The 24,130-nt window shown below is 41.1% G+C and overlaps 1 protein-coding gene across 1 annotated transcript in view; it reads left to right on the top strand.

Annotated features, from left to right (window-relative positions):
• LOC309554853 (protein NLRC5-like) overlaps positions 1 to 24,130 on the top strand; it is a 75,728-nt gene extending 51,598 nt beyond the window's left edge. Inside the window, exons 5-9 of the mRNA XM_082256575.1 lie at positions 1,384 to 1,419; positions 3,382 to 5,077; positions 13,762 to 13,848; positions 15,316 to 15,483; positions 23,799 to 24,130. Coding sequence (XP_082112701.1) covers positions 1,384 to 1,419; positions 3,382 to 5,077; positions 13,762 to 13,848; positions 15,316 to 15,483; positions 23,799 to 24,114 — 2,303 coding nt within the window. The 3' untranslated portion in view covers positions 24,115 to 24,130. The remainder of the gene's footprint in view (positions 1 to 1,383; positions 1,420 to 3,381; positions 5,078 to 13,761; positions 13,849 to 15,315; positions 15,484 to 23,798) is intronic.

The following is a 24,130-nucleotide window of genomic DNA, read 5'->3' as shown; positions in this document are numbered from 1 at the left end:
CTACACCCATTTGATTATAGATGACTAAAATGAGTTTTAGTCGACTAAAATGTAGGGCGTTTTAGTCGACTAAAATATACTGGAGTTTTAGTCGACTAAATACGACTAAAACTAAAACACTTGCAGAAGACTAAAATGGGACTAAAACTAAAATGCCATTTTAGTCCTAAGACTAAGACTAAAACTAAATTGAAATTTGCTGCCAAAATTAACACTGGTAGGAAGGAATGGAAAGGACAAATGTAAGCACCATTATAACAACAGGGCTTTTTGGCAGTGTGGGAGCATGGGTATGATTTTGGAGTTCTTATGAAATCCAATATATATAGGAACTCGGAGCACACAAGGCCCTACTAAAGGCAAAGGGGAACAAGGGAGGCTTTTGACACAGTCCATTTAATCTATATCAAGCATTAGAGCTACTGCAGTAGGACCATACAAAAAGGCAACAGTACCAGAGCTGAAGCTTGGCAATCCAGACGCCAGTGGTGTGGTATCGGTACATATAAGCAGGGGAATTTCCCTTTTGCTCCCCAGCTGCAACAATTTGTTTTACCAAAGGCTTAGAGACCATTGGTCTCTCTGGAAAGCCACAGCCAGCGATCCGTCACAGATAACTTTTCAAAAGGGGTGGTAGAGAGTGCTGCAGGTATAAACAAGCGCTTAAAGCTGAACTCCATGTGGGTATTAAAAGCACCATGTAGTTGTCTGTTAAAAATAATTACAATAATTTTTTAAGGCCGCCAGTATAGGTGCCTGAATGTCTCTTAATTGCATTGTAGGCTCTTTTTATCTCTTGCACAGCGGCACTCAGACTGTGGGAGGGAGAGGCAGAACTAGAATCCAATCAGCCTTTTTTCAATACACATATGCTAGCAGGGAATATGCTTTCAGAAAACCAAGGTGTACAGAGAAATTAGTTTATGAGTCTACTGCTGCTCCTTCGCCATTCAATCACAAGCTAAGGACAAGAAGGTGATCTAGTTGTATTGCTTACCAACAGTGGAGAAAGCTGAGGTCATGTGTCTGGCTGTATGGCTCAACAACAAGGGCTGTGTAAATCTTAAAACTGGTTGGAGAAAATTACAAATCATTTGGCATGCAGAACAGTTCCCATTTGTGTATTCCAACTGTAAATTTAGCAATTTGCCTGGAGTTCAGCTACATACCCATAAATAATTGTAAAATATTTATCCTTTAATATATCAGTAAATGGCAAGGTCCACTATTTTCCAATATTGGTTATCTCTGATATTTTCATTTTTACTGTATATGTATATATTTACCTAATAAAGCAAAGCCCTTTTTCAATTTTTTACTTGAACAAGAAGTTACCTAAATTATAAACACATTTTACATACATAAAATGCATTATTTTCACAGATATGGAGTGTTTACTGCCCGTAAGATCACTATTTGGTAAGAATATTTTATTTTATTCTTTACACCTTTCTACATATGTATCTCTGACTATGTGATTTATACCTGGCTGTTAGGAATTGTTAGGAAAAAGAAAGCTTAGTATTGCTGGTATACACATTTGGCTATTTAAAATCAGTAGCTTAATTCCTACATGTGAGGATAACAAATTCAGTGAAAGAGCAGCTGAAGAACAACATATACACGCCAACCTGGTGTGCTGCTGTCTCTTAAATGCACACTCATTAATGTTTGTTGCATCACACCTAAACGCCTATGCCTATGCCACACATATGTTGTTCCTTTGAATGCACTTAGATTTAATTCTGAATTAATTTAAAGTGCAGTGCACCAAAGTGCATTACATGTTTTGGTAGCACACTGGTGTTAACAGCTTTAAGTAAACATGCTACAGACATATGCAATCCAATATGTTAAATAAGCTTTGAGCAGAAATAACTTTTCTTGGAACTTGGAGAAGTTATCTTGAATGGTAACCATATGTTACAAGCTTGACAATAGCGATATAGGCAAATCTCACCTTTACCTAGCTCCTTAGATTCCTTTCTGTTTGCCAATGAGTCCACCTACAAAGTGATTACATTATTAAAGACAAACAGCGGCTTTTAGAAGGTGTGGAGTGGTTGGGCAACTCAAGCTACAGGACTGAGATTTTGCTTCAGCTGCAACTCTTGAATTCCCAAAGTCTGTGAAGTTTACTTTAAAGTAATTGTAAACCTCAGACATGAAATATGAACAAAGCAGGCCCTTCTATACTGCGTACTTGTCTCTGTCAAAAACACTGAGTGTGATTTCATTCTGCTGTCTCATTCCTCTGTTATATGTTTTTCCTGACTCAGGGGACTGGGGAGGAGAGCTCCAGCACCGTGCATATTCCCTGTATACTGTGTGGAGGGGGGGGGGGGGATGTCCCTTCCCTCCAATCAGGGCTCAGAGTTCCCCACATTGACTTCTGCAGTGTGAGATTTCAGATCCCCACCCCCTGCTTTTCAGAGCTGAGAGATCATGTGTAAAATATCTGTTTTAGAAGGCTGTACAGGAAAGAAGACTGTAGATAAACAGGTAGAACTTATGTAGGAGGATTTGTTTCATCTCTGTGTATTACCTGAGGCTTGTCTTCTGAACTACTAAGCAGTTGTATACCAAGAACGCTTTTGATTCCAGAATGGAGGACACAGCACCTAACACCAAAATGTACTATATCAAAGGTTTACAACCACTTTAAGTTTATAGTTACCCAGACAATTTGATTTCTTCAACTTAACTGGTTACTGACAATCATATTCTTGGGAGCACACTGATTACCGTAATCTCCTATCTCCTAGTAGCAGAGAGATTGAATTGATTGTGTAGATTGAGGGCCTATTTGAGAACATTTACACACATCTCAGTTTAATTTTAAGTCAAATGTATTAAATAAGTAGCCATTATTGGCATCTGTGCATAAACCTTTACATGCCACAGCAGGTGGAAGCATGACTTAGCAGACTCACGTATATTGCCTGTCATATCTACTTATCCATCTGCAGAGACTTAAACTCAACATAGTGGAATATACCTTTCACTAGTAAGTAAATGCAAATCATTTAATATATTGAATATTGTTTTATTAAATATTTTTATACAGCAATGTGCATAACCTTTAATTAAATGATTAATGTGACATTATATTTTTGGCCGTGCCATATGACACTAGCCAAAGGGGCTGCTGATGGTGAAATTTGTACCTGCAGCTATTGACTACTTCAAAACAAATAGTTTTTTGCCTAGATATGTAAATGATACCTGGCTCTGCGACGGACTTATTGTGAGCTGAGAGAAATATAAAATAAGGTTCTTTTCTGCCAAAGAAAAAAAAAAGAAAAAAAAAGAAAAAACAAAATCCCAAGTTTTGTGGCTATTGCTGACTGTGTTTTTTTTTTTTTTTTTTTTTTTTTACAGATTTTATTGAGCATTACAGAGAAAGAATGAAGGAATTATACTTGTCTTCTGAACTATTAAGCAGTTGTATACCCAGAACGCTTTTGATTCCAGAATGGAGGACACAGCACCTAACACCAAAATGTACTATATCAAATGCTAAGGAATCAGACGCAATATCATCTGAACAGTTGTTCACCAAGGAATCCAAGAAACTGGCCTCCAGGAGAATGCTCCTGGCAGGAGAAGCAGGAATAGGGAAGAGCAGCTTCTCTGAAGGTCTTCAGAAAAAATGGGCTCTGAGGCACCAGGAAATAATCTATGACTGTGTGATCTATTTCACTTTTGCTGAGCTCAAGTCAATCACAACGCCAATAAGCTTGCGACAGCTTCTGGTTTGTAAGTGTAAAGAGTTGATGCCTGTTCTACAACAACTTTTTGAACCAGGGAGGCTCCTTATTATATTTGATGGAATGGATGAATTTAAAATAAAAGAAAAAATTACTTTCCTCGGGGCCGACATCAACATTGACTCTCAACTTCCAATAGAAGATCTCATTTTGAGTATTTTATCCAAAGCTCTTCTACCTAACACAGATATATTGGTCACTTCCCGTTTAACTAGTGTAAATCTGGCCATCACAAAGGAGTATTTTGAGAGAACATTTATAATAAAAGAATTTTCAGATGAAGAAATCAAAGCATTTTGCAAGAAATCTTGTTCAGGGGATGAGATCTCCCAAAATATTTGCCAGTTTATAGAAGAACACAACTTGTCTAGTCTGGCTTCGATCCCTCTTCTCAGCAGTGCATTATGTGAACTGTCAAAAAACCATGGTTTATCATATTATAAAGAAAAACTGAGCACTCGCAGTGAGATGATGGTGTCACTTCTTAAGCTATGCCTACAAAATGTCCTGTCATGTCACCTTGAAGAGCCATGTTGTGCCCCAGGAGTAAATGTTCCTGACAGATTAAGAGACGTTATTAAGAAAGTAGCTTTCCTGTCCTATGACAACCTTGTTAATGGCAAGGAAGATATTTGGGTTCGGGATCTGTGTGTGTCCTGTGTGCATACCAAACAACTACTGCAGGAACTATGTGTGTTTTTTTTCAAGAAGTTACCTGTCGCTGATGTTCTTCAGTATAGGCATGCTAGCATCAGGGACATGTTTGCTGCATTGCACTGTGTATGGGAAGTTCATAACTCTGGAGGGGCAAAGGAATGTGTGGATTGCTTAGATTTTTGGGTCTCAGGAACTCTTCCTAGTGAGCAAAGTACCATCTCTATTTTGCAGATCAATCCTTCAAAGCACAGTGCTGAATTTCACAACTTCATCAGTTTTTTCATGGGTTTTATGAATTACAAAGACATTGACAGCCTCACTAAGGAAAAAAGAGAATTAAATGGCTATGAAGTACTTATTTTACAAACTTATTTTGAAAACTGGCTTAGAAATGAGCCTACTGGGGCAGAGCTGCTAAAACTTTTCCATTGTATTTCTGAAATACACAATGCTTCTGTTACTCAGCATCTTTCCAGCATGTTTACAATTGTGGATTTATTTGATACACCACTAAATGCTCTTGATATTAGAGCAATACAATACAGTTTGGAGAAGTGCAGGTTAGAGAAACTTAACTTATCCCTGTGCGACCTCCGAGATGAAAACCTTCAGCGTTTAGAGGACATCATCAGGAATTCAACTCAGGTCCTGTAAGTATAAGGATTAAAAATCAGCAAAATGTAAAGTAAGCAACATTTTCATATTGCATTATTTTTATTATTAGTGCTAGATTGGGCTAGACTCCAATGCAAAGGGACTTTGAAAGAGGGCATTTGAGAGCTTACTTTCATGACTAAGGCACCCCAGATGTAATTTGGACACTTACATAACCCTTATCCCAAATCCAAAACCCTTTCAATAAACTTCCTGCAATAAATACACGGACACCTTTATTGGAGTAAAATTGGCCAACGTGGCCATTTATTAACCAATAACAAAATATATATAACACGTTCCTTAGAACAGGAACCAAAATATTATAATAAAAGATAACATAAGGTTGCCGATCTTTGGAGGCCCCAAATACCAAGTACCATTTGTGTATCTGTGTAACTCTTAACTGTCCCCAGCCGCAGCACTGGCTCGGGGACGACCTCAACACACAGCAGATACCTCCCAATTTAAAATTCCAGTTAACCCATCTATTAACTGGCATTCCCCAGATGACTCCATACCTTAGATGGGTCCCTCAGCTGCTAAGTACAGCAGGTTTTACCAGAAACACCTCCAAAGACCCCCAACCAAAAATCAGCAAACAAGCACATGAAACAGACATTCCAAAGTAGGGGCTGGCGGGCGGGAATGCTTCTTCACATACGCTGAATTGCTGCCCGGGAAAGAATGCAGTCCCTCCCTTAACTGCACCTTGACCAATAGAAGGGAAAGCCCCACGACTGCCTAACTTGTTAACCCTTGCTAGGACAATTCCACTGCTGGCCAAGTCATGCTGCCCTGCGCTTATTTCTTTGCTCGTTTGCTCCGGGCTGTACTTTCAAAAAAGTTGGGTGTTAATTTATCAAGCAATCGTCCATCAAACTAAAGCATGTCTTGCAATTCTGACTGGCTTTCATTTACAATAACACTTGTGATTGTGTACTTGTGATCCATGTCTGCAGTTCTGCCACCTGACTGCAAAATGTTTGCAAACTTCTTTGGCACAGTGCCAAGAAAATAGGAAGCAACAACAAAGGCTAAACCTAACAAGTGTAAACAAATGAGTAAAGAGGTCCAGGTAGGATCCACATGAACAGCAACACCAGACCTGGACAAGCCAACTTCTTAACAGTAGCGCAGTATAGCATATACGCCCAAAAATTGAAAAAAAAAACCCCACAGGAAAGAACACATAGGAGGAAGAAGACCAGAAAGAAGGAGGGGGAATGGGGGGGACATGGACTCTAGATCGTCAGAGGAGTTGGTCAGAGTTACCAAACGCTGGCTGGAGGAAGTTAAGGGAAGGTATATGCAAGCCAAAGTTTCCAAATTTGAAGAAATTTGGCATGAGAGTCCTTGGGGATACTGAACGTTTGTTCATTAAGAATCAAAGCAGTCATGCAGTCTCTCACACCCTGGAAAGGAACCATGGGTTTTTGCAGGCATGGGCAATGTTTCTTGTGGCCAACAAAAATAAATAAGATGCCAACTTTTGCTGATGTGAATATACAAGTAGGCCCGGGATAGGGCAATGCATTAAGGCAAGTTTGGCATCTATATGAATAGTCAGGTGGAACATGGTGTGTAAGAGGCCAAAGACTGGAGACCAGAAGCTTATCAACTGTGGGTAGAATTACATCTAAACTAGATAGTGGAATTCATTTACTATAGCATAACTCTTGAAAAGTTAAATGCACAGATAAAAACATATGTTTAATGTTTTAGTAAATGTATTCAGTCTAGTTATTAGGATCTTGTTGCTAGTACACTGTGTGGTAGTGATCGACCGATATCGGTTTTTCGTTGCCGATACCGATACTGATATTTTGGCCAATGCATATCAGTATCGGCCGATATTGACCGATATTTTCGTACATTTAAAAACATTTTTTTTTTTTTTTTAGCACTTGACAGGTACTGTTGTGGAGTGATCTGGGGGTCTATAAGACCCCAAACCCCTCCTCTGCACTTAAAAGCATTCAAAACGCCAAGTTTGGCTGTTTTGAATGCTGTCATTTTTTTTTAATCTGGTGCCAGTACCTGGAAGTGATGTCATGACATCACTTCTGGGTTTTACATGGAGACCCAATCAGAGCCGAATGCGGCTTTGATCGGGTCTTCGGCGGTCATGCAGGCTGGTTGCCCGGGTCTCCCGGTGGGCCGCGGAAGGCCTCTTAGTCGCATTGGTTATCATTACAAGACAGCCGACCGTCTGCTATGGACGCCAGTACCGGGGTGAGGCATCACTCCGATACATGCACATTCACAAAATATCAGCACTATCGGTACCTTAGGGGTAGATTCCGATATATTGGGGAAAGTGCATATCGGCCCCCGATATATCGGCTTTGCCGATATTCGGTCGATCCCTACTGTGTGGTCCAGCTATACTGCTAATTGGGTCACCTGGCTGCTGATTTCTGACAGAACTGGTGAAGTAGTGGAAGATCAGGGCATACCAGGTACACCTAAGGTCCAAAAGTGGTTTATTGTCCAGTCATTAGGGATGATCGAACTTTTGAAAAGTTCGGTTCGACCAGAACACCCGAACTTCACGAAAGTTCGGCCCGGATTTCAGAACCCCATTGAAATCAATGGGACCCGAACTTCTGTAATCAAAAAACACCATTTTTAAGCCCTAAAACCCAATAAATGCCCCTAAAAAGTGCCTAGGGTTCTGGGTCATGCCCCATTAACTATTAATCACACAATAAAAAGTTCTTAAAAATTGTCATTTTTGATAAAAAAGCCAATTATTGAAAAATTAAAAAAAAAAAAAAAGAGATTTTTTTGATTTTAGTATCTGGGGGGTCTAAAAGGTGTGCATGTGAAGTTTCAGCTCTGTAGCATGTCCAGAACCATGAAAAAAAAAAAGATAATTTTTCAGTAGAACAGGGATGTGGGTCGGGACCCTCCTTTAACTTTAACACCTATATGATCTTTTTTCTGGTTCTGGACATGCTACAGAGCTGAAACTTCACAGGTACACCTTTTAGACCCCCCAGACACAAAATCACACAAAAAAGTTCTTAAAAATTGTCATTTTTGATAAAAAAAGCCAATTATTGAAAAATTAAAAAAAAAAAAAAGAGATTTTTTGATTTTTACTTTGGATTTAGTATCTGGGGGGTCTAAAAAGTGTACATGTGAAGTTTCAGGTCTGTAGCATGTCCAGAACCAGAAAAAAAAAGATCGTTTGTATTAGAAAACTTTAAGCACAGGAATATGGCTTCTCTGCTGTAACACCTTGCCGGTTTAATAGCAGGCATTTTTTTGGGTTCTTTGCAGTCAGGAAAAACATCTGAACTTGTGTATAGTGGTACTGTGCACAAGTTCTGATGTTTTGCCTGCCTCCAAAACCCTCCAAAAAATGCCAGCAAAAACACACCTGGGCATTTTTTTTTTTTTTGACGCTAGCGTTTTTTTGGCATTTTTTGGGGTTCTTTTGAGGCAGGCAAAACATCTGAACATGTGTATAGGGGGGATATATAGACATATATGTCTGAATATATACCCCTAGACATATATAGGTGTGATAGTAGCAGAAATAAATGCTTGCGCTAATGAAATCATTTACAGTAATATATTTCTGCTACTATCACACCTATATATGTCTAGGGGTATATATTCAGACATATATGCCTATATATACACCCTATACACATGTTCAGATGTTTTGCCTGCCTCAAAAGAACCCCAAAAAATGCCAAAAAAACGCTAGCGTCAAAAAAAAAAATGCCCAGGTGTGTTTTTGCTGGCATTTTTTGGGGGGTTTTGGAGGCAGGCAAAACATCAGAACTTGTGCACAGTACCACTATACACAAGTTCAGATGTTTTGCCTGCCTCAAAAGAACCCCAAAAAATGCCAAAAAAAACGCTAGCGTCAAAAAAAAAAAATGCCCAGGTGTGTTTTTGCTGGCATTTTTTGGGGAATTTTGGAGGCAGGCAAAACATCAGAACTTGTGCACAGTACTACTATACACAAGTTCAGATGTTTTTCCTGACTGCAAAGAACCCAAAAAAATGCCTGCTATTAAACCAGCAAGGTGTTACAGCAGAGAACCCATATTCCTGTGCTTAAAGTTTTCTAATACAAACGATCTTTTTTTTTATGGTTCTGGACATGCTACAGAGCTGAAACTTCACATGTACACTTTTTAGACCCCCCAGATACTAAATCCAAAGTAAAAATCAAAAAATCTCTTTTTTTTTTTTTTAATTTTTCAATAATTGGCTTTTGTATCAAAAATGACAATTTTTAAGAACTTTTTCTGTGTGATTTTGTGTCTGGTGGGTCTAAAAGGTGTACCTGTGAAGTTTCAGCTCTGTAGCATGTCCAGAACCCCAAAAAAAGATCATATAAGTGTAAAAGAGGGGTCCCACCATCCCTGCTCTACTGAAAAATTATCTTTTTTCTGGTTCCGGACATGCTACAGAGCTGAAACTTCACAGGTACACTTTTTAGACCCACCAGACACTAAATCCAAAAAAAGTCATACCTGCCTCCAAAAATGCCCGATAAATGCAAGAAAAAGCGCCGTAGAGAAGCCGTATTCCTGTTCTAATAAAAATTATAAGAAAATGCTAATTTTTGGGGGGTTCTGGACATGCTACAGAGCTGAAACTTAACATGTACACTTTTTAGACCCCCCAGATACTAAATCCAAAGTAAAAATCAAAAAATCTCTTTTTTTTTTTTTTTTTTTTAATTTTTCAATAATTGGCTTTTTTATCAAAAATGACAATTTTTAAGAACTTTTTTTTGTGTGATTTTGTGTCTGGGGGGTCTAAAAGGTGTACCTGTGAAGTTTCAGCTCTGTAGCATGTCCAGAACCATAAAAAAAAAAGATTGTTTGTATTAGAAAACTTTAAGCACAGGAATATGGCTTCTCTGCTGTAACACCTTGCCGGTTTAATAGCAGGCATTTTTTTGGGTTCTTTGCAGTCAGGAAAAACATCTGAACTTGTGTATAGTGGTACTGTGCACAAGTTCTGATGTTTTGCCTGCCTCCAAAACCCCCCAAAAAATGACAGCAAAAACACACCTGGGCATTTTTTTTTTGACGCTAGCGTTTTTTTTTGGCATTTTTTGGGGTTCTTTTGAGGCAGGCAAAACATCTGAACTTGTGTATAGTGGTACTGTGCACAAGTTCTGATGTTTTGCCTGCCTCCAAAACCCCCCAAAAAATGCCAGCAAAAACACACCTGGGCATCTTTTTTTTTTGACGCTAGCGTTTTTTTGGCATTTTTTGGGGTTCTTTTGAGGCAGGCAAAACATCTGAACATGTGTATAGGGGGTATATATAGGCATATATGTCTGAATATATACCCCTAGACATATATAGGTGTGATAGTAGCAGAAATATATTACTGTAAATGATTTCATTAGCGCAAGCATTTATTTCTGCTACTATCACACCTATATATGTCTAGGGGTATATATTCAGACATATATGTCTATATATTCCCCCTATACACATATTCAGATGTCATGTCTGACATCAAACATGTCCTCAAAAAAGCACTGGCAGTGGCAGCCCCTGCAGCATTAAAAAATGCTTGCTGGTGAGAAGCCACATGCCTGTCCCGAAGCAACACAGAGAAATGATCATTTCTCTATAGCGGTCACCCTGCTATGGAAGGGTTTTGTCACCCTGCCATAGCAGTCACTGTCAGTTAACCCTACACTACACTACGGTCCCCTGACACTTAACACTTTCCCTACAGAAACTAAATTTTTGAAGCTAACTTAAGTGTAAAGGAGCACTCTAACTACACTAGATATCCCTTTCCTCACACTAAAAATAGCTAAATGACACTTTTAAAGTAAAATTAACAGAACTGCTTCCACTCTCTTCCATGTCCAGTATAACAATGCTGGGAATATGGCGGGGGCGATCTTATATACTGGGGGGCGTATTCACTAATGATTGGTCTAGGGACCCCCTAGTCACTCCAATCACATTCCTAGCATTCTCCTGCCCCCTCAATTGGCTTTTGCTAATGGTTCTGGTCCAATCACGGGCTTTTAAAGCCCATTTCCTGAAGCATTGCATTTTGGGCGGTTCTGGTTGCCGAATTCCGAACTTTTTGGGCAAAAAGTTCTAAATTCGGCCGAACCTCGAACACCCAATGTTTGGGCCGAACCGATGGTGGACCCGAACCGTTCGATCATCCCTACCAGTCATCAGGTTTTAGAAAGAGAAGAAGCTGTTATACTGAGGCTGAAATAGGGATGTCACTTACACTATATTACCAAAAGTATTGGGACACCTGCTCTAATATGCACATAAACTTTAATAGCATCCCAGTCTTAGTCTGTAGAGTTCAATATTGAGTTGGCCCACCCTTTGCGGCTATAACAGCCAAAACTCTTCTTGGAGGACTGTCCACAAGGTATAGGAGTGTGCCTATGGGAATGTTTGACCATTCTTCCAGAAGCGCATTTGTAAGGTTGGGCACTGATGTTGGACGAGAAGGCCTGGTTGGCAGTCTCCACTCTAGTTCTATCGTGTTGAAGTCAGGACATTGTGCAGGCCAATCAAGTTCCTCCACTCCAAACTCCTTCATCCATGGCTTTATGGACCTTGCTTTGTGCACTGGTCCAAATCCTTTGGTGGAGGGGGGGTTATGGTGTCGGTGTGGGCTTGTTTTTCATGGGCTGGGCTAAGCTTGGCCCTAGTTCCAGTGAAGGGAACTCTTAAGACATAAGCATACCAAGACATTTTGGACAATTTCATGCACCCAACTTTGTGGGAAAAGTTTGGGGATGGCCCTTCCTGTTCCAACATGACTGCGCACCAGTGCACAAAGTAAGGTCCATAAAGACATGGATGAGTGAGTTTGGGGTGATGACTGGCCGGCACAGAGTCTTGACTTCAACTCGATAGAACACCTTTGGGATAAATTAGAGCAGAGACTGCGAGCCAGGCCTTCTAGTCCACATCAGTACCTGAGCTCACAAATGCGCTTCTGGAAGAATGATCAAATATCCCCATAGACACACTCTTTAACCTTGTGTTCATCCTTCCTAAAAAAGTTGAAGCGGTTATAGCTGCAAAGGGTGGGCCAACTCAATATTGAACCCTACGGACAAAGACTGGGATGCCATTGAAGTTCATGTGCGTGTAAAGGCAGGCGTCACAATACTTTTGACAATGTAGTGTATATGTTTAATGTATTACTGAATTTGATTAGTATAGTTAATTAGACTCATATGATACATTGCACAGCCAGGAAGATCTTGCTGCTAGTATATTGTATGGTCCAGCTTTACTGCTACTTGGGTCACCTGATTTCTGACAGCACTAGTGAAGTAGTGGAAGATCAGGGCATGGCAGGTACACCCAGGGTCCAAAACTGGTTTAATGTCCAGTCATCAGGTTTTAGAAAGAGAAGAAGCTGCTATACTGAAGCTGAAATAGGGATATCACTTATGTTGGAACGTAGATGAACAAAAATACAAATCTTTTAAGAGGTAAAACATTTAACGCATGTATTACAACTATGTGATTTTTGCTTTTTGCCTGGAAATATGCTTAAAGTGTTTTTCCCATTGCACTATTGTGGACCCTCTAGCAAGGAAAAATCCTAGCTACATCTCTTTGTTTATGAGGAGGCTAGGCAACTGTGGTTGCCATAATTAACACTGTTTGCAAAGTGCATGCAGATCTTCATTATGAATTGTAACTCGATTTGAACACTGTATGTCCTAATAAAGGGTTAAAGACTGGACTTATTGCATTATATGTTAATGAGGACAGGCCTGGGACAGGCTCACACTGACATTGTTCAAAAAACCTTACCTCCATGACTAAGCCCCGTGGGTGGGGTGAAAAATGTCAGGGGGTGTGTCTTGATCGGTCTGGATGGAGTTAAGCTGAGTTAGGATGGAGTTAGGCTAGGGCTGCTATCACTTATTACATGGTGGGCTTGCATGGTGTGTGGTGGCTGAGATTTTTCTCTGTTCTGTGGATTGTCCAAAAAACCTTGCAGTCAGACATGGCACTTAATAAAAACATACTTCTTCTGTTTGTAGGCATGCTGTGTAAATGGGAACACATATTAAACATACAGTGGGGTTTTCTGAAATTTGACTGCACAAGTGGAAATACTCTTTAAAGCTGCAACCTTATACCAAATCTGCCTCATTAAACACTATTCTGCCTTGGTTTGCACTACCTTGTACTGAAAACATTATAATCCCTCCCTTTAGGCTCCATTCACATCTTGGCATCCCGAATTGTGGGCAGAATCACAACAAATCGAGGGGTGCCCATGCAATCCCCATCACTTCCTATGGCACCCCAAATGTGGTGACATTTTGCCACGATTGTTGCTTGACAATCGCGGTAAAAACGCGCAACCAGAATCACTGGGCGCTTGTTGCCCAAAAGAAGACCTCTACTGTTATGGCCTTGCAGCATTGTTACAATGACAATCAAATACCACTTACATGGCTTTTACAGATCTTTCCTCCAGTCACTGTTCTGTCCTATAGAATGGCCTTGAAAATAAAATTGTCAAATGTACTGTAACTGTGTAAGCAGGAACACTTTTGGAGTCTGTTTACTTTTTAAGTTCTTCTCACGTTTTATACTATTTAATAAAGCTGCGTGATTGTATATTTTAGCCATTATTGTATGGACATTTTTAGAAAAGCCTTGTTTTGTTATCTTAGATTAACCTCAAACATGCTTACTTCAAAATCTGGAAAAACTATAAGGAATATTCTCGAACATTCAGAATGTGCCATAACAGAACTTTTGTAAGTAACTCTTTTCCCTAATTTATTAATAATGTAATAATCAATGTTTATTGACTTTTCAAGTCGTTTCTAATATGTTTATTGTTACCCTTTTCAACTATTTTGTAGCAACTTAAAAGAAAACATAAAATAATAGGAGAAACAAAAGCAAGGTCTATTATAAAATCCTTGTTCCTTGGGGGTGGTCCAACCAGGTGTGACAAGCAGACCTGATAGGATCACCCATGTGAAAGGTAAACGAAAGGCAATTTTTAAAATTATTTTGGATAGAGTGGAGAGGAAGAGTGGAGAGGAACAAGAACACCGGTCCAGTGTTTACCGTAGTCCTGTTTACTGAAAGTCCTGTTTTTTATTGAAAATAAAAGTAAAAGAAAATCCCAAAGTTTGAGTTGACATCAGAACCCTAAGAGCCGGTTCACACTGGGGCGACTTGTCAGGCGACCTGGTTGCCTGACAAGTCGCCGTGGGTCGCCTGCCATAGATTAGCACAGGACCCGTTCTAATAGGAGCGACACAAGTCGCTCCGACTTAGAAAAAGGGTCCTGTACTACTTTGGGGCGACCTGGAGCGACCTGCATTGACTTCAATGATATGAAGTCTGTGCATGCCGCTCCGAGGTCGCGGTGCGCGCTGTGCACCGCGACTTCACAGGTCGCCCCGGCAAGTCGGGTCGCTCCTATGTGAACCGGCTCTAATAGAGAGAATATCTTTGGCTATAGAATGGGCAGTGAAGGGAAATCTCCCCAATGGAACACAGAGGGCAAAATAAATCGGATAGTGGTTCTAACCCTCCCTGAAAAAAAAAAAGTTTTCCCTTTAGTTCTACGTTAAGCTTGTTTATTGATTTTTGATTGATATGTGAACACAGAGGTTGCGGTTTACATGAAAATTAGGGCCCGTTCACGGTTGCTTTGGTCCCTGAAGTGCGATCTGTGTTCAGATTGCTCTTCAGAGAGCATTTGGCAGGCGTTGAGGGGCGTTGTACCATGTCTTTACCGCATGCTTTAAGCCCCTAAACGCTACTGTAGTGTTCCACAACCATGTGCATTGCACGCAATTGCAGGGCACTTGCTGAAACAAGTGCACGTGCTTTGCCTGCTGAAAGCAAAAGAGGAAGTAATTCCTTCCGTGGTTGCAGTTTGAAAAGTAAAGGTAATTTTTAGTAACATTAAAGCCGCTTTCACCAGTGCTGTGGCCAAATCATAGCGTGGCAGTGCAAATGGTATTTTTGGGGGGTTTTTTTTGTATATTTTTTTTCCCATGAAAGTGTAGTTACCCTTTAAGCTATAGTTATATTACTAAAGTATTTACTTTTTTACATTTTTTAAACTGCCCTGACTGATTAATTGTTATACCCAAAAATCCATATACAAATTAGTAATCATTGGATAATGAGTTCAGTTTGTCCTGTATTTAACCACAGATTTAATAAAAAAAAATATACAAAGTCTGCTTTTGTGCTTTCAGTCTACCAATAAACCAACTCGGTCCAATTGGTGTGCAGCAAATCTGGATGGCTTTTGAAAAGAACACATCAGTGGAAACATTAAACTTACGTGACAATTACATACAAGATCCAGGAACTGAAAATATGGTTTCCAGCTTGGCGAGGAACAAGACTCTTAAAAAGCTTATGTGAGTATTTGGTTCAATATTTGATTGCCTTAAAGTGATAATAAAACCTTCTTTAAAACAAAATAAATGAGTAAATGCCTCCCTGCAGGTTAATGTCATAATATGCTAGTATGCACCACATGCCAGCACATTATGACAGACTTACCTTACATATGAAGCCCTCCAGTTTATTCAATAAGAAGACCAGGTGAAGATGGAAGTGAAGGGAGTGGTGACAGTGTTATTTATAAGATATTTCTAACACATAGCATGTACATAGCGAAAATGACACCCCAAAATACATTTTGCTACTCCTCCTGAGTATGGCGATACCACATGTTTGAGACTTTTACACAGCCTAGCCACGTGCATGGAGCACCGCCATTTCCTGACTTCCCATTACAATTTGGTGATGCACAGTAGGGAACTGATAAGCACTGTTGTGGCACTGATGTGGCACGGATGAGCGCTGACGTGGCATGGATGTGGCATGGATGAGCACTGACGTGGCACGGATGTGGCACGGATGAGCACTGACATGGCATGGATGTAGCACCGATGAGCACTGACGTTGCATGGATGTGGCACTGATATGGCATGGATGAGTACTGACATGGCATGGATGTGGCACAGATGAGCACTGACATGGCATGGATGTGGCACAGATGAGCACTGATGTGGCATGGATGAGCACTGACATGGCATGGATGTGGCACAGATGAGCACTGATGAGCACTGACATGGCATGGATGTGGCACAGATGAGCACTGACGTGGCATGGATGTGGCACGGATGAGCACTGACGTGGCATAGATGTGGCACGGATGAGCACTGATGTGGCATGGATGTGGCACGGATGAGCACTGGCGTGGCATGGATGTGGCACAGATTAGCACTGATGTGGCACAGATGTGGCATTGATGTAGCACGGATTAGCACTGACGTGGCGTGAATGTGTCATGGATTACCACTGACATGGCATGGATGTGGCATGGATGAGCACTGATGTGGCATGGATGAGCAATGTGGCACGGATGAGCACTGGCGTGGCATGTATGAGCACTGATGTGGCATTTATGAGCACTGATGTGGCATGGATGAGCACGTATGCGGCATGGATGAGCACTGAGGTGGCATGGGTGGGCACAGATGTGGCATGGATGAGGCATGGATGAGCACGGATGTGGCACGGATGAGGCATGGATAAGCACAGATGTGGCATGGATGAGCAATGTATGTGGCATGGATGAGCACTGAGGTGGCATGGGTGGGCACAGATGAGGCATGGCTGTGGCACGTATGAGGCGTGGATGGGGCACGGATGATGAAAGGATGGGGCACGGATGAGGCACAGATGGGGCACGGATGAGGCTTGGTTGAGGTATGGATGAGGTGTGCAGCTGCAGTTTCTCTCCTCTCCTCGCACACTGTACCAATTGTTATGTACAGTGTGCGAGGAGAGGAGAGAAATTAACCGGACATGCACCGGTTTGTTGACAAGTGATCGCTCCGTCATTGGACAAAGCGTTCACGTGGTAAAGGGCCACTCTCATTGGCCCTTTACCACGATCCGTGATGTGCCGGGACCACGAGACCCAGTGTGCGCACACCAGGGGTGCGCGGGAGCGTGATTCTGGGAGGACATCATTGTACGCCCTCCCAGAATAAGCCGACCACTCTGTAGCCGTCATTCGGCTATGGCCCAGTCGGCAAATGGTTAAACCAAGGCCATTATCTAAATGGTGCAAGTTCAAGTCGTTTAAAGGCACCTAAGACTTTTTATAGACTTACCTGTAGGGTAAATTTAAATTCAGCACAGGAGGTCTAGGTTTACTTAAAGTGTCACTAAACCCACATCATAAAAAACTATCAATAATTGGTGTATTACAAGCTGTTCATATTCACTGTTTTCTGTATTCTGCAAAAATCATGCTCTCAATCTCCAGTGTCTGTCCATGTCCCCAATAGAGCTAGGGCTTTTGCAGCTGTGATGGCAACTCTGCACATGCTCAGTTTTTAGTCACTTTCTATGCTGAGCATTTCCTCCCTATCACATCTGAGCCACCCATGTGACTATAGAGTCACACATGTGGGCCTATACACAGTGGTAATTGACAGCTAACTCCCTCTCTCCTCCGTCATGCTTACCAACCAACTTAACACAATGGGGGCGGGTATTTGTAATGTTCTGGTACCTTTGGGTACCCTAATTACTCTTTCATAAGTGTATGCGCCCCACCATTCTCTTTTGGTAAGGTGCGCATACACCTTTAAGACTGATGCTGTCACCACTGAGCGCCGGACTGATGGCTATTTAGATCGCCGGCTCTCACTCACATGTGTTCGTTCAAACTGCTTTGTGCCTTGATGCTTACCTGTCTTGAAGCTCTCATGCTTGAAAGCTTACCTCACTGTCAGAACCATGCTGCGCTGATCCCTGTATCCCGATACCGGATCATCCGCTCTTGCCGAACCTCTCCTCCTCTGCTACATTGCTATTAGTGATAAGTACCCCGCAGGGGAAACCTCTATAACTTTCATACTAAAGCTTACACTATCTAGCTCTGCATACTAAGGACTAATACTACATCTGCATTATCTAAGATTGCTAGCTCTTGAGCCTACTACCACCTGTTCTTGCACTGGGTTGATCTCTCTTGTATGTCCACCTGCTACTCTGTCATCTGCTACCATACATGATTGCTAAACCTATCTGCATCTCATCTGCTACTATCTTACTTTCAAGAACATTTCCTTTCAAGTGTCTGTCATCTACCATCTCTACCCAACCTGTCTCTTCAGCCTATCATCACTGTGTTACTATATACATTAGTCACTCTAGGAAACATCTTATTGAGTGTGTGTATTTACTTGCTGAATTGAGATCCTCCACACATGATGAGTCATTGAGAGTTGGGAATGGTGTCTCAGCGTTTCTCTACATGACTACTGAAGTGGAATATTTCTGCAGCTGAAAATCCACATCATACATAAAACGCAGGAGCGTTACAGTATTACGTGTAGATTAATGGAGGCATCACCTCCCTTCTATTCTAAGACACAGGTTGAAGGAGCGTGACAGAGCCTGTGACTGGCAAAAATCTGCCCACACCATGGTATTTCCACAAAAATAATAAAGATTTGATTTTAAATATACAGTATATTTGTACGCCAATTTAAAACAGTTTATTGATATTGATTATTTATTTTTTTAATCTGTATTTCAAAGGCTGTTTTTTTAATTTTATTTTGTACATGTGCCCAGCAGCAGAGGACTAGAAGCTCCTCCTGCTTATGTTTCTCTGCAGACAGGCTGGGAAAGAGCTGAGTCATGTGACAGCTGTATATCGGTTACTGTTTTTTTTTTTTAACTAAACTGATTACATCATCCACATACAGAAACAGAAGTGACAATGTAAATTAAACAGTGTGTGTTTAGTATCACTTTAAGTCAATGCCATTATCTGCTAAATGGTTTAAGCTGTTTTAAAAGCACCAACAGGTAAGACTTTAAAAGTCTTTAAAAGTCAAATTACCCAAAGTCAAACAGCACAGAAGGTCTACACTTACTCTTCTTTTAAAACATGTCCCTCTTCACCTGTGACCGACGGTTTGTTTAGTGTGCCGCTCAGGCTCAACCACTATGGGGAGTGTGGGAGATGCTGCATCCACTGCAAGAGTGCCAGCAAGGGATGGAACTCATCCCAGCTCCTGTGGTCACTGGAAGGAAGACAGCAAAGATCCCTAGTGCCGCACATCCAAGGAGTCCTATAGTGGTATGAGAGAGAGACAACCTCAGCCTTTGCTCCCACCAGGATCCACATGACTAAGCTCCGGGGGCGGAGCGAAAAGCATTTGGGGCATGGCCTAGCGGGAGCCCAGGCTGAGGTTGTCTCTCTCATACAATAGGACTCTGGATGTGCAGCACCAGGGATTTTTTCTCTCTTCCTTCCCTTTTTTACCTGTGTTTGGTTTATCTCAAACCACTGCCCCCTCCCCCTCATGTTTGCGGGCATCTCCTTTACCTAGCCGGCTGCAAAGGAGATACCCATGCATACATGATCCCAGCCTTGGCCTAAACTCAGTTGTGTACGTCCATTAAAACTCAAAGTGCTCAGCAAGTCCCACTCCGGCTGCCTCCTCCTCCCTCCCACAAAAATTTGAAGACAGCAGGATCTTGTTGCTCCCCTACCCTCAGAGCCCTCAGTACCCTCCTCTACTATATAGCCCATAAGTTCGGGAAAGTAGCAAAAGTCATCCTGAAGCCGACAGTGGTGAGCATGAACTGAAGTTAAAGTGGAGTTCCGGCCACGGGGGTGAAATTTAGCTAAAAATACCCCCGGGACAGTCAGGGCTAGTACATTCCACAATGGATAGGCTCTGTACTGTCCCGGGTCGCACTTACCTTTTAGAAGAAATACTTACCTTGAAAATTTCTTCTCCAGCGCTGCCATCTCGGATGTGGGCAGCTGAAGCCAGCCATCCTCTTCTGCGTCCTCTTCCATGTCCTCTTCTCCCAGAATGCGCCTGCACCGGCCCCGCTCGTCACTTCCGGTGCGGGCGCGTGCCCAGAAGCTGTTTAGCAGGGAATGAGGCGCCCACACCGGAAGTGACGAGCGGGCCGGTGCAGGCGCATTGATTCCTGGGAGCGATGACGTTCAGCTCCCAGGAATCAATGCAAAGAGTAAGTGACGGCGCGGGCCGCGGCCACAGAGGGAGAAAGTGGAAGAAAGGTGAGTATATTTTTCTTCAATAACAAGGTAAGTAAACAAAAAAAAAAAATCGTATCTATCCATTTCTTTTTCAGGTGACCAATAGCAAGCGGATGGCCCAAAATCCACTTTAAAGTGTTAGTAAACCCACAACAGTAAAATCAGTCTGTATATGCAGAAAAGCATGCTTGTTATACTAACTGTGGAGCCTAAGGGGTTAATACTTTGCATTGTGTATAAAATGCTGTTAAATCCTGTCTTCTCTGATCATCTCCTTCTTTCACTGACTCCAATATAAATCCCAATATTTACAGAGTCAAGGGACAGGTTCCACACGCTCAGTTTGGTGTGTATTACTAAAGAGTTTTTTTTTTCTTTGGAGAGTGCATGTGATCAGCACAGGGCCAATCAGCACTGTCCAGACAGAGGGTCAGGTGTCCTTCATTCTTATAGGACAATACAACCACCACACCTAAGAATTGGTAACATGCAATATAACAAATGTTTAATTTTGGGTTTAAAATAGGTAGTAAACCTTGGTTAAAAAAAAAAACACCCAAAAAACTGGTCCCCCTGCAGGCTCATGTCATACTAGCACATTATGACAGACTTACCCAAAAAACAGATCACTCCAGCGGTGACAGCACACCACTGACAGGGATTTCTACTTCACCCAGTCTACAGTCTTCCTTCTGGGTTCATGGGCTCTGGCCGTTTGAATGGGCTAGCGGCAAATAAGTCACTCGTGAGTCACAGCTTCAGTACACCTCTCTCAATTGACATCACTGGTTCCTACCCGGTGCAAATTTAGGAGATATTCATAGCAGCTACAGATAAGCCTTATTACAGGCTTACCTGTAGGTACCAAACAAAAAGCGGAGTTTACTACCGCTTTAAAGTGTTACTAAACCCACAAAAGTAAAATCATTCTGTATATGCAGTAAAGCATGCTTGTTATACTCACAGTAAAACCTAAAGGGTTAAACCTCTGCATGGTGTAAAAGGCTGTTTGATCCTGTATGCACAGATCCTCCTCTTCTTCCACTGACTCCAGAACATGTCCGGATAAGGCAGAGCCTTTGGAGTCAGGCTGCACATGCTGAGTTTGGTGTGTATTGCTAGAGAGTTTTTTTTTTATTTTTTGTTGGGAGAGTGTATGTGATCAGCACAGGGCCAATCAGCACTGTCCAGACAGAGGGTCAGGGGTCCTGCAGCCTGATAGGACAGCCAGTGCAGTATGAAAACTCCTCCTACAAGCTTTAACCAGACACTGATAGAAGTCACAAGACTGCTATATACTGCTGATGAGAAAATGTATTTAGCAGTTTATATTTACTAAAATAATTGCATTTCCATGTTCTGTGTACTGTGGGAGACCAGATATAGTGAATGCAGGCTCCTGGGTTTAGTAACACTTTAAGGTAAAAAACACATAACATTTAGTACTAAAGCAAATCTCAACCCAGGCTTTTTTCTTTTGTTTTTGCCAGGTAATGGTGCAGATAACACTAATTTCTCTATTGTATCAATGAAGCTACAATACAGTGGTGATCGAAAGTTTGGGCACCCCAGGTAAACATTTGTATTAATGTGCATAAAGAAGCCAAGGAAAGATGGAAAATTCTCCAAAAGGCATCAAATTACAGATTAGACATTCTTATAATATGTCAACAAAAGTTAGATTTTATTTCCATCATTGACACTTTCAAAATTACAGAAAACAAAAAAATCGCGTCTGGAAAGGTTTGGGCACCCTGCAGAATTTATAGCATGCACTGCCCCCTTTGCAAGGCTGAGATCTGCCAGTGTCATGGATTGTTCTCAATCATCGCCTGGGAAGACCAGGTGATGTCAATTTCAAAGGTTTTAAATGCCCAGACTCATCTGACCTTGCCCCAACAATCAGCACCATGGGATCTTCTAAGCAGTTGTCTAGAAAACTGAAAACAGTTGCACTCACAAATCTGGAGAAAGCTATAAGAAGATAGCAAAGTGTTTTCAGATGTCAATATCCTCTGTTTGGAATGTAATTAAGAAATGGCGGTCATATGGAACAGTGGAAGTTAAAGCAAGATGTGGAAGACCAAGAAAAATATCAGACAGAACAGCTTGCAGGATTGTGAGAAAAACAATTCAAAACCCACGTTTGACTGCACGATCCCTCCAGAAAGATCTGGCAGACACTGGAGTTGTGGTACACTATTCCACTATAAAGAGATACTTGTACAAATATGGTCTTCATAGAAGAGTCATCAGAAGAAAACCTCTTCTACGTCCTCACCACAAAAATCAGCATTTGAACTTTGCAAATGAACAAGAATGAATAGACAATAGACATGAATAGACAAGCCTGATGCATTTTGGAAACAAGTTCTGTGGACCGATGAGGTTAAAATTGAACTTTTTGGCCGAAATGAGCAAAGGTACGTTTGGAGAAGAAGGGGCACAGAATTTAATGAAAAGAACCTCTGTCCAACTGTTAAGCATGGGGGTGGATCAATCATGCTTTGGGGTTGTATTGCAGCCAGTGGCACAGGGAACATCTCACGAGTAGAAGGAAAAATGGATTCAATAAAATTTCAGCAAATTTTGGATGGTAACATGATGCCATCTGTGAAAAAGCTGAAGTTACAGAGAGGATGGCTTCTACAAATGGATAATGATCACACCTCGAAATCCACGGGGGATTACATCAAGAGGTGTAAACTGAAGGTTTTGCCATGGCCTTCACAATCTCCTGACCTCAACATAATTGAAAATCTATGGATAGACCTTAAAAGTGCAGTGCGTGACAGACAGCCCAGAAATCTCAAAGAACTGGAAGACTTTTGTAAGGAAGAATGGGCAAAGATACCTCAAACAAGAATTGAAAGACTCTTGACTGGCTACAAAAAGTGTTTACAAGCTGTGATACTTACCAAAGGGGGCAGTAAAAGATATTAACTCTGCAGGGTGTCCAAACTTTTGCAGACGCCATTTTTTTTGTTTTCTGTTATTTTGAAAGTGTAAATGATGGAAATAAAATCTAACTTTTGTTGACATATTATAAGAATGTCTTATCTGTAATTTGATGCCTTTTGGAGATTTGTCCATCTTTCCTTGTCTTCTTTATGCACATAAATACAAATTTTTACGTGGGGTGCCCAAACTTTCGATCACCACTGTATATATAAAATGTTTATTTTTGGGGTTTAGATATGCTTTAAATAAACAGTACCAATTGCATTGGAAGGTTAAAACAAACTAGTGTGACAAGTTTAGTACACGTAGATTTTTAGGTACTTTTCTAGTGTCATTTCTGTTATTCTATCTGTATTGGGTTGTGCCTTTGTCTTAGCATCTGTTGAATAATCCTCAGCTAGAAAATATCTGAAAGGATTAGTTTACCTTTACTGACTTTTACCACATAACTGTGCAATACAGCGTGATGTGCTCAAAACATTACTACACGGGGGTTTGTTTTGTAAAAGAATGCTTACTTTTTCAGCTGATCCCCTCTCTGTCCTGCACCTGCCATTGTAATACATAGGGATATTTGTGGAAAAATGTAGTCAAGGTGAACTTAATCTTTATGGCAATAACCCAATTTTAGAATATCATTTATATCTTGGTGTTTGTTTCCAGAATATGCATGAATGTGTTCACTGAACATGGAATGAAGAACATCACAGAATTAATGAACACAAAGGAAAACCTGAAAGTTGTCATGAAATTTACAGAGGATGAAGAATTCTTCTCCTTTGTGCAGGATACTTTTGGCAATCTGCAATCTTACAAATGGAAGCAATACCCCAAGGCATGGGTTCTTCACATCCTTACTCTCTTACAAACTAACCTGAGCGATGAAGATCACCAGACTGAAGAAGTGACTCAATTAAAGGAAAACATATTAACAATTCTGAATGTAATCACCATTGAAAATTATCAGAAACAAGGCTAATATTCTTCATTTCGAC

Source organism: Pelophylax lessonae, assembly GCF_965119305.1.
Source record: "Pelophylax lessonae genome assembly, chromosome: 4".
Taxonomy (NCBI): Eukaryota; Metazoa; Chordata; class Amphibia; order Anura; family Ranidae; genus Pelophylax; species Pelophylax lessonae.
This window is presented reverse-complemented; position numbering and strand designations above follow the sequence as displayed.